The sequence below is a fragment of the Caretta caretta genome, chromosome 12 (genome assembly GCF_965140235.1).
Source record: "Caretta caretta isolate rCarCar2 chromosome 12, rCarCar1.hap1, whole genome shotgun sequence".
Classification (NCBI taxonomy): domain Eukaryota; kingdom Metazoa; phylum Chordata; order Testudines; family Cheloniidae; genus Caretta; species Caretta caretta.
Genome location: NC_134217.1, coordinates 23,603,656 through 23,615,715, shown reverse-complemented (window position 1 = coordinate 23,615,715; position 12,060 = coordinate 23,603,656). Strand labels below are relative to the sequence as shown.

Genomic DNA, 12,060 nt, shown 5'->3' with positions numbered 1-12,060 from the left:
AGGGCTGAGTCCAAATCATAAAAAAATCCTAACTTTCTTAGTTTTCAGGAAAGAATTTTTCAGTACCATTGTAAATTTGTAAACTCTATCAATATTTTAATTATGTCACAGAGATAAAAGTATCTTTTTGAAATTAGTTTGTAGAAAGTGACAATTTAGTATGCATGAGACATCTTCTACAGGAAATCTTCAGTGTATTTGCAGATTACTGATGCTTTTACTCCACAATGCGTTAGTGAGGGGTACAATTTTATTTTCACTGGTAAACATCTGAATCCCTGGTTGTACCCATCTCTATGTTAGTTCTGGGGAAAAAGAACAAACAATTCATGACATGCTGCATTCTGCACAGTGGAGCACCTATGCAGAAATACTCCATATACCAATGAACATTGTACAAGCAAATGGAATCTTGCCTTTAGAGAGCTGGATTCTGGTGTATTTCAATATCCTGCCTACTCACAAAAATGGCTGCAGAGCAGAGATTGGTGTAACGTGTATGCATACTTTACTTAAAACACAGCAAGGTAGTCTGATTTTAGGATTACTAGTCTTGAGTGTCCCTATCAACATATTATTAAGTTGTATCAATGGTATTACATCAGCTACTACTAAATTGATCAAACTGGATCAACACTGACAATATAAGCCTGCAGAAATATCTCACTTGATCTCAAAAGCTAAGCAATGTCAGGGCAGGATGGTAGGTTACCCAGAAAACATAGGGTACTTAAGAAGGAGTGCTAGTGGGCATTGGTGATAAGACACATAAGAGAGGCCCTGAGCCTCACCTATATTTAAGTTTCCATGCCACTTTTGGCAAAAATAAGGATGCTAGTGCTGGTATCTTGATCAGATTCCAGTTTGATATGTTCTGTATCTAAATTCCCCCTACTTTCAGTTGGATGTGATACCCTTAAGATTCTTGTCTTAAACTGCTATATAGTAGTATTGGGTCATAGCAACACAACTATTGTGTTCTAGTAGTCAAGGTTCTTTCATTAGAGTGGTAGGTGAAATAACTATTGTACATAGTTTGCAAAATAATTTGGGATAAAAACAAGCTATGTAAAATTATATTGATTTTTTTAAAGGTAAAATACATTTTAAAAATTCATTTACTGTATATCTGATTGGTTCCCACACCAGTGAACACACTACGAAGTAGAAAAATGATACATATCATATTAACGTGTTTATATTTTAATCCTCTATGGCCCAGACATTTGGGGATCGGGTCCTTTATCCAGCTTCTTGGATAGTTCCTCTCTTTGTGGTCTTTTCTACAATTGGAGCAGCCAATGGGACGTGTTTTACTGCTGGCAGGTAAATTTCAACTCTAAATAGCAGAATACATAACAGGATTTACAGGTAAAAGTTATATAATGTCTTCTAAGTCTAGGATTTAATTTAAACAAATGATTCAACAAAATACCTACAAACTTAGTTATGTAGCCCATTCTCAGCAAGGACCAGTAGCTATGAAAGTTTGAAAATAAGGAATTAAACATTTTCCTAAAATGCCTGTAAACAAGTACAGGCTTCTTTCAGCTAAAAACCAGTTCTTTAAAAGTAAGTCACCTGAAAATCAAAAATTAAAGAGGTTAGAACTTGAACTAGTTTTGTGCGTGTACAAATATTTGAGAGGTTTGCCAAACCTCATACTTCACAAGGTTTCTAAATCCCTAAAATCATACAATGTGAAATTACATTTGTGCTGAAAGTTCTATATGATGAATTTTTTTTAAGGGAGAAGAAAATGTTTTGCTCTGAATTAATGAACCAGTTTCACATCTGTGCTCAATGGAGTTTTGAAAGCAGTTATAATTCCTCCTTCACAACCTGTGTGATGGTTCCCTACACTCTAGAAAATATTAAATTAGGCTTGATGCACTTGAGAGGCATATATAGATATTACTTAGTTAGATGTAGCCATATAAAAGACATCTATATTAATAGTTAAATGTTACTCTGTGAAGAATATTAAATATTCAGAGTTACCTGAAAAATAGAGCCACTTGAATCTTTGTAGATGCTACACTAATCAGATTAACATATGTTTTTGTTTTGTCAGACTTATTTATGTAGCAGGTCGTGAAGGGCACATGCTAAAGGTGCTGTCTTACATTAGTATTAAACGTTTCACCCCAGCACCTGCTATCATATTTTATGTAAGTATGAATGCTAAGCAAAGAAATAAAACTTTCAGCTAAAAAAATCAAAAATACTCAGATCTGAAATTACATTGGCTCTTCAAATGGCACAATGGTGATCTCAACATGTTATCCCTACACATATTTTCATGCACATATGGTTTCATATACAGGGAAATAGTCTTTTTGATTTATAAAAGAATATTTCAGCTATGTAATACATAAAAACAGCTCAACTTGAATCTAACTCCATACCAGATGGAGATTCTCCATGTTTTAAAGTTCATAGAATTGGAATGTAAAAATGCAACTCTGTCAGTTTAAGGGAAGAAGTAGGGTACTGACAATGAAAATCAGCTATGTAGAGTAAAGTTGTCTTGATGGTCAAACTGGCTCACTCCAGGATTTCTGTGAATACAAGAAATCTAGGAATTTTTTCTCCTGTAAACTTTCATGCCTGTAAAGTAGGTGTTAGACATACTGTCATAAATTTGAGAGATTCATTATGTATATATGTAGCATCAATACAAACACTTCATCATGCTTAGCAAGTAGGTTTATACAAGCAGGAAAGAAGATTTATATCATGTTGGCACATATCTTGCAAGCACTTATGCGCATACTGAACTTCAAGCATGACTTCAATGGAATTACTCATAATCAAAATTAAGCACACATTTGCAGGATCAGGCCATTCTCAGGAAAGGGTGCCAAGTATGCTGAATTGTTGCTGAATCTTCACCACAAAGTAGAGCAAACACATGTACACTCACTGCGTATGGGATCAGTCTGAATGTAAAACTGTGCCCTCCATAAAAGTGAGAGCTCCATTCTTCCTTGCTACACTGACCATCTTTTATCAAGTCCACATTAATTCTCATATTTTATTTTTAGGGTGCCATTGCTATTATTTATATCATCCCTGGAGACATTAATACACTCATAAACTACTTTAGTTTTGCTGTCTGGATATTTTATGGTTCGACTGTATTTGCACTCATAGTTATGAGATTTACAAGAAAAGAGCTCAAAAGACCAATCAAGGTAAGTTCAGTACTAGAACACATTTCTAAACATAATAAAAATGAACCAGTCATGGTCCTCATGATGGTAAGAAAAGTGGCTCTCCACTACTGGTATTCCTTCTCCCATTAACATGAAGGCATGGACTTGTCCACGGAGTTTGGAAAACTGAAAAACATACCGGAGAAGTCGATTCCCTTCCTTTGAAGATCATTTTGCCCCATGAAACTACTACTTAGTTATAGTTCCTTTTGCTGTTCCCTTGAGAATGAACAGAGACAGGCAGAGGGTCAGAGAAGTACAGGTCTTGGCACCTTGTCCATACTGACGCACCTCTGCTGCCTGCCACAGTGAAAGGGTGAGGGGGAAAGGAAAAAAGAAAAAAGGAGGACTTGTGGCACCATAGAGACTAACCAATTTATTTGAGCATAAGCTTTCGTGAGCTACAGCTCACTTCATCAGAGGCATGCATCTGATGAAGTGAGCTCTAGATCACAAAAGCTTATGCTCAAATAAATTTGTTACTCTCTAAGGTGCCACAAGTACTCCTTTTCTTTTTGCGGATACAGACTAACACGGCTGCTACTCTGAAACCGGGGAAAAGGAAAGAAATCTAGCTGCAGATAATGAAGAAGGGGTGGGAGGCTGCAACCAGAGTGACTGTGATAGGTCAGAATGAGTTGGGGGCAACACTCTCCTGGAGAGTTCATCCTACTGAAGTTCAGATTTATGATTCACAGTGAATTCATTACAGTTCTAGCATTGGGACCAACAGCATTGCCAGAGTAGTCTTGGTCTGTGACATAGCCAAACTGACCCTCGGCTGCTGCTGACCCTCTCAACCACTCCGCTAATTTGATGAACTCTCTTCTGAATATTCTTTTAAAAAATCAGAAACAAGGCAGTAAAAGTAACTTCTCACATTCAATAAGATATGTAGTAAAGGTACGCAATATCAAGGAAAAATAGCCACAGAATTTGCTGAATACTTCTATGCTTTGTCTATTACAGATACCTATCGTCATTCCCATCTTAGTGACAGTAGTTTCCATTTTACTAGTTTTGGCTCCAATCATCAGTGAACCCGAATGGGCATATCTCTACTGTGTTTTATTTATGCTTGGAGGACTTCTATTTTATGTCCTTTTCATTCATTTTAAATTCAACTGGGCTCAAAAAATATCAAGTAAGTATATATTTTACAGGTGATTTGAAAACAAAGATTTCTATTAAATAATGCATACAACAGGATACCTCTAAGATGTAGCAACCATTCCTTTCTCCCCTGAGTAAAATTCTCTTTATATTCAACCATCACATCTAACTTACATTGAGAGAGAGGCATGATCTTTTGATATAAGCATAGCAAAAGTTGCTAGGAGCTATTGAATTCTAATCAGAGCTCTTTGGCACATTATATCTTTGCTTCAGTTTCTTCCTGTGTAAAAATTGAGATAATATAAGATTTGATGAGATTTAGTTCATAAAATGCTTTGCAAAGTGATACATATCAGCGTATCAGTGCCAACGTTATGTAAAATAGCTTAAGTTTCCATTGGCAATATCCTTTTAAATCTTGTAATTTAGAAGTCGAAATAAATTTGAAATGCCCTGGCCAGTAACTGAAGTGACTTTAAACACACCTAGCTATTTTCTGTTCTGGCACTTACCTTGCACTCAGGTCTCTTTCAAGATTTAATATCTTCACCATCAGTCTAACAAAGACAAAATTAACAGCATGAAATGGAAACTAAAATGACAGCCTTAGGGCTTGTGTACAGAGGATTGGTGTGTGGCAAGCTGGGAGGTAAATATACAGTGCAATAGTTTGCCATGCACTGATTGGACATGTGGACCCTGCTACAATGCACTCAAAGTTCCATAGTGTGCTTTGATCTACTGCTGTATGAAACAATGCTAAAAAGTGAGAGGAAAATGATTATGTTTTAGCAGCGCCCCTGCAGGTCTGTTTATGAGGTGACTTGTAGTCTTCTTTAAAAGTACAACTCCTATCTATTTTCTGGGGGAGATGGAAGATGAAATGAGACATTACTGAAAGGGAAAGTAGGACTGGTTTTAAGAGGATATAAATCCCACAACATTATTGGTATTCCTTAAAAAAATAAATCCATCTGTCCACAAAACTAAAGCTACTTTATATTACATAATGAAAGGCAGTGTGATCTACTATAATGAGCACAAAACTGGGAACCTGGAATTTCTGAATTCACATCCCAAATCAGGGGTGCTGGAACAATTTGTACGTGGGGGTGCTAAGAGCCATTGAACCAAACTGTAAAGCCTGTATATGACGGAAACCACTTCAAGCCAGGGTGTGCTGCAGTTTCAGCACCTATGTCCCAAATCTGCTACCAATTTACTCTTTGGTCATGGGCAAGTTTTGTCTTCCCCATCTGTAGAGTGGGGGAAATAAATGCTTATGCATGCAACATTACACTCAAGTTAGTGAAATGGTGTAAACTTGAATTAAAATATATAGTTAACATTGCCAAAGGCCTTTTAAAACTTGTGTTAAACATCTCTAACCACAGTAACTTATTTTCAGGGCCCATCACCATGCACCTTCAGATGCTTCTAGAAGTTGTTCCACCAGAGGAAGTTCCTGAATAAAAAGATTTGATTTTCAGTAGTCTATTTTTAAGTACTATAATGTTTGTGAGGCAGCTTGAATAGTTTGAATGTTTATGTTTGCTAAATTCAGACTTGTTCATCCTAATGTGCAGTTTTATTTTTGCAACAATTTATAAATATGTTTTAATTATCTTATATGAGAATCAGACGCTTTCTTTGCATGGAATTCTATCTACATCTGGATGGCTTCATTGTTTTGACTGCTACTCTGCTAATATGTTAAGGTGAACTTAACATATTAGCAGATTGCACATACATACTAGGAACTGTTTTCAGCTATAGTAGTGGTGAATAAAGAGAAATTCATTCACCAGTAAAGGAGTTTGTCAGAATCCCTCCTCTTCTGCCACCCTGCTGGAAGGATTTATAACATGATCTACCAGGAAAAACAGAGGCAAAGTATAGTGATAGCCTAAGTGTATATTAGGCTGACTCCAACCTCAACCTGTCAGGTAAGTCAAAAGCTGGAAATCCCCAGATGAAAAGACAAGGAAAACAGGAAGTGAGGGTTGCAGGCATGCACTGGAAAACAGTGAGTAAATTTCCTTTGTTGATTGTTCCCCTTTCCTTCCATCCTGCTGGAAGTACAGAACAGTAAGCAGACAATGCAAGAAATATTCTAAACAAGGAGGTGGGTTTTCCCAAGATGCAGCTTGAAGTACTTTACATCCAAAATCTGCCTCCACAAAGTGCTCAAGGTCCACTCAGAGGTGGCTGATGAAGTCATGAGGTGAATAATAGGTGGTGGTCTTGCAGTTCTTGAGGTCCATGGCGTTTGCTCCCCCTAACCAAGAAGCAGACAGGTGGAGTATCCTGAGAGTAGAGGGGATTAACTACCCGCTAAGTCAGATTTACACACACTTTCAACATACTGCAAGTAGCAGCAAATAAAACTTGGTAGCAGTCTTTACATCTAGAGAGTGAAGACTGCGCTTAAGGCTGGAAGAAAGGTTCAGGTAAAAGGTGGAGAGAACAAATGGTTCATTTATGTAGCACACTTTCCTTGGGAAAGAATTCTGGAAGTAAATGAAACACTAACTTGTTTAGAAATACTGCAGATAAGCAGAGTTGAAAAGGAATCTGGAGTCTCCCAACTCAACAAGCTGAAGAATAGTAACTAGCAGGGTAATCATGGGAGTTCACACAGTTCCAGGGTTATATCTCTCAGCAGTTGAAGGGAGAACAGCAGAAATTTTTAAGGACCCATAAAGGTCCCATTGAGGGGTAATGGCTCTGAAATTGGGTTTGTAGGCCAAGGGTTCTGAGAAACTTGGTAGTGTATGGATTGGATTCCAAGGAAGCAAACCCTCCAAGAGCCCCTAAAAGCAGAGACCTGTATTCTGAGGGATTATAGCTTGTTGAAACCCACTAGGATATATTCAAAGATATGCTAAAAGAAAAAAGGAGGAAGAAGAAATCCGTTTCTAGAACTATCAGTCAGAAAAGGTCACCCAGATTCTGGAGTAGGTTAGTTACCTGGAGGTAGGGTGCTAAAGCTTCCCTCAGGAGCAGAGGACTGAGGGTGCTCCTCTGACAGTTGATGTAGGCTCAACTGTCACAGTGGATTGTTACATGCTACTCTAGAGTCTGAGGGCCAAACCAATGGCCCTGAGAGTGTCAAAAGACGAAGAAACTGGTATTCTTCAGGGGGAATCAGCAGTCCTGACAGAAGAGGCTCCCCCCTCCACACAAACATACACCTGAAAAGGATGGCATACAAAGTAATTACAGCAGAAGACTGAAGAACTGAAGGCCCAGAAACAGACTGTGGTCTGCCACTACCCCACTCCCTGACCAAAAAAGGAACAAGGGTTCATACAAGAAGAAAGGATTATGTACTGTAAATGTGGTTCTTCAAGATGTGATTCAGGTGAGTGCATGCTCAGCACACGGGAGCTGGAGAATTTTGCCTAACAGTACCATAGGGGTTGGTGCTGGTGCCTTATGGCCATAGCTTCTCCTCTGGCTGTATGAGGCAGCGCCACCCTGATGCCTCTCCGTTCTTTCACACCAAATGCCCAGAGACTAGACTCCGATGCAGAGGGGGCAGATGGTGGGTCATGGAATACACATCTGCATCACATCTTTAAGAACCACAGTATGTAACCATTTCTTCTTTTTCAATTAGATGCGGCCATGTATTCCACTTTCATGACTCATAAGCAGACTGAGTCCCACTTCCTACAGATCCTATTTGAACAATGAGTGCAGGACCACCTTCCCAAAGTTTACATCAACTCTGGATCCCACAATAATGGCATAATGGTTCAAAAAAGTATGTATCGATGACCATGTGGAAGCCCTGCAAATATCCAATATTGAAATATCACTTAAGAATGCTATTGACATAGCTTACACTCTCACACAATGAGCCTAAACCAGTACAGGGGGTGTGGCTGAAACTTTTGTATGCAGTCTTGATGCAGGAAGTTACCCACTTAGAGACTGTGGAGACTACTTTGGATTTAGGAAGCAGAAAATACCCGGAATAAAAACTATGACCCTGGTGCTCCGGAGGAACCTCCTCCACTGGTCCCAAAGCCAGAAGAGACTGGACTTGCTCGAGCAGTATCTTGAGAGAGGTGCCCCTGAAGAGGGATGAGTAGGTGCGGAAGAGGCATGAAAAGGAATTGAATGGCATAGCCTGATCTGACAGTGATTAGGATCCAGCTGCCAGAAGTAATCCAGTCCCAAACACTGATAAAACAAGTTAGCCTGTCCCTGAACACGGGGGATGGGGGTAACAGAAGTCCTGAATGGACCACAGATCTGGACCATTTGGGGAAGGGGGGGCTGGGTGAGGGTGTCTGCTGGCCAAATCCAGGACCGAAATGCCTCCACCTCTAGGATTTATGCCTCTTTCTGGGGTTAAGCCCCACTATCTTGTGGGAAAGGAAGAGTGCCCAAAGGGGTGTTGTGGGTGATACTGTTGCTGCTGCTGCTGCTGCTGTCCGCTATAATGGCATCTCTGTGCTGCACGTGCATACACCCTAAAGGAACAGAAGGTAGTCCTAGAATCCTTGAAGCAGAGCAGTTTCATCTGTTTTGTCCCAAAAAAGCAGCCAACCACCAAAATGCAAGTCCTCTCCATGTCAGAAGCAATGCCTGAATCGTATCCAGGATGCCCTTCTCATGGTCATTGCCAAGGCCATTTCTCTGACGGAAGTATCTGCAATGTCAAGCGTAGACTGCAGCAACATCTTGACCACCAACAAGCCTTCCATGAGAAATGCCCGAAATTCTTCCCTGGAGGTTTCAGGCAGCTAGTTTGCAAATTTCGACATGGCTGACCAATTTACAGTCATACTTGGATAGCAATGCCTGCTGGTTGGCAATCCACATTTGCAGGGAAGAGGAGGTATAGATTTTTCTACCAATTAAGTCCATCCTTTTAGAGTCCTTGTCCTTAGGAGTGGACTACTCTGTCATTAACTTAGGTTACAATCCAGGGAATTAGGGACCAGGTGCAAGTAAAAACCCTCACATTCCTACACTGGTACAAAGCAGTGTTTCTCCAATCACTTTGCAGTTTGCAACACCAAAGCTGGCATGCTCCAAGAGCACATAGTTGATGGGGAAAGGCCACCCCCCCGGGCAGGTGGCTGCAAAATATCCAGAAACTTGTGGGTATACTCCTATAGGAGCTCTGCCTGAATACCCAGGGAAGCAGCCACATGCCACAAAAGATCTTGGTAGGCTTTGAAGTCCTCAAGCACTGGAGTGGAGGAAGAACTGGGCACCGCTGAATTCTTCAGGGATGATGAAAAGGCAGTTAACTGTGCAAGGGCTGGATCCCACTACTGAAGTAGTAGACCTGGACAGAACAACTCTGGAGGCCCCATCATGGGAAGGTTAACTAGTGCTTGAGCATGAGCTGGGTTAACAGCCACAGCCACCAATCTGACTAATGATCTCACCTTGCAGAGATACTCACCTCTACGGATACTGCTAGGCAAAATTCTCCAGCTGCGGTGCACTGTGCACACACCCCCCTATGTAAAATACACAGCTGCATCTACTCAAAGAACTACAAGCAATGCTATTTACCTAGGAGAAACTTCAAAAGGGACTCATCTGAAGGCATGCCATTAGGACAATGTCTATGGAGGCGCCAAAGAAAAACTGAAGGATGACTTGCATCTACGCTATTATTAACCAAACTAGCACAAGTATGTCTACCTGAGCTGTAATCACACCTCAGATGGACATATTCAAAAGAGTGGAATACAGCTTTTAAACTATGTTCCACTATATTCTATCATGTTCAGCTTTTTAAAATTGTAATATTTAGATTAACATATAAAACTGAATATGGTAGAGTGTGGGGGTCACATCTAGGATCAGAGGGATGGAGGAGAATACATCTGTGTGGGAGTCAGGACAGAAAATGGTACTATAGGGAAAGGGAAAACATTGGGATTCTATAGGGATCATACATACTGAAACTGACAACTACACATGACTAACTTTCAACATAAAAAGGTGTTACATCAATATTAAAAAAATCTGGGAAATTTCCACACATACCCCAGTAAAAAAATATATATATACAAACACATCGCTAAATCACTCTACACTCCTGTACACTATACACATCCGTTCCCCATCTTAACTTCCACTGCCGCTCCGTTTCTACCGCCCGCAGCCCACATATCCAAACTCATCCTGAGCAACCAACCTGCAGCCTTAACTCAGACCACAAATAAAGAGATTTTAAATTTTGTAATTTCTACATAAAAATACCACGTGGTGCAATCTTTAACACAAATCACCCATTCACATAAGTTGTCCCAAACATTACAGAAAAATCTCATTTGCAAGCCATATTTCACTTTCTTACATATTTCACTTTCTTACAAACCCGATACAAATTCATGTACATAACTATTAATGAAAACTTCAACACTATATTAATAATCAACAAGTACAAAAAATTAACACACAGTGAGGAATTTAACAGTGCCCTTTGGTTCCTTTATATATGTGGTGGAAGCAAATGTGACTGGCAGGGGTTCACATAAAATCTCACAGTTCAACATCTTTTTCAAAGAATGTTTAATTACCTGAAAATTTAAATATCCTGTTTCCTGGTATATAATCAGGCACCAACCCTCACAGCTTTACTTGTTGTTTATTTAAAATCTTCCATGCAGTGGCAGAGAAGGAATTATTTGAAAAAATTACACTGAAATTTTCTTTGCTTTGTTGTACAGGTTCCAAAACTGATGTTCAAAGAGGTGTTTGGTGCCAATTTCTTTGTTTCTACCTGCTTAACTTTATAAGAAGACAGTTAAAACAACTTAAATATTTCCTTGATATTGCTTATTCATGGTAATTGTTATAGTTGCTACAGGAATAATATGCAGTTGTGAATGGGAGAAGAGATGGTTCATGTGATCTCACATGGACAGGTTTTGTCTCATCGATTCCAAGGCTAGAAGAGATCATTGTGATCATCTAGTCTGACCTCCTATACAACACAGGCCAGAGTTCTTCCTCGAAAAAATTCCTAGAATGTATCTTTTAGAAAAACATCCAATCTTGATTTTAAAATTGCCAATGATGGAGAATCCACCATGAACACTGATAATTTCTCCAAGTTTTCCTCTTAATATTGTATGTAGAATACTGTAATAAAATTATTTATGTATTTATTATTTACTTATTATTCTCTATTTACAGTTTATATGACTTTTGTTTCAGGGTCATTTAAAACACAATTAAATAAGAATCTGTATCAATGAAATGTGCATGTCTTTTTAAAGCAAGCAGCATGGCAGGTGCAAAAGGGGCTCAACTCCAGTGTTTACCCTGCCTCTCCTCCTTGCTCCAAGCAGAGACCACTCCCAAGCACCTATTGTCAGCCAGGTCGGCTGAAGATGGAAAGGCAACAATCTCTTAGGAGCAATCCCAGATCCTCAGTAGCAGGAGCTACAGCAAGATGACTTTTGTAGTTCCAAGATCCCAGTGACATCTATCAGTTTTCCTGATATTGCTGCACTCTCCCTGTCCATCATGCTGTTCAAACAGGATTACATCAATGTGAACTAGGAACCTTTTAATTCATGCCTGCAGCCTCCACACAGAGGAGTTACTACAGGGCAGCACTTTGACGTGCACTGCTATTCATGCTCTCATTCTCCAAACAGCAGGCAGCATAGGCATGCCCTTTGTCTTCCCTTATTATGTTACACATTTATTTAGATTATAACCTCTTCAGGGGAGGGACTGT

General features: G+C 39.5%; 1 protein-coding gene across 2 annotated transcripts in view; it reads left to right on the top strand.

The window, feature by feature from the left end:
• Positions 1 to 11,641, top strand: part of SLC7A9 (solute carrier family 7 member 9) — a 29,233-nt gene extending 17,592 nt beyond the window's left edge. Inside the window, exons 8-12 of one of the 2 annotated variants that reach the window (XM_048816637.2) lie at positions 1,223 to 1,326; positions 2,075 to 2,171; positions 3,048 to 3,197; positions 4,188 to 4,362; positions 5,743 to 11,641. In XM_048816637.2, the coding sequence (XP_048672594.1) occupies positions 1,223 to 1,326; positions 2,075 to 2,171; positions 3,048 to 3,197; positions 4,188 to 4,362; positions 5,743 to 5,807 (591 nt within the window). In that variant the 3' untranslated portion in view covers positions 5,808 to 11,641. The remainder of the gene's footprint in view (positions 1 to 1,222; positions 1,327 to 2,074; positions 2,172 to 3,047; positions 3,198 to 4,187; positions 4,363 to 5,742) is intronic. The other variant, XM_048816636.2, reaches the window with a different exon arrangement.
• Positions 11,642 to 12,060: the final 419 nt, after the last annotated feature.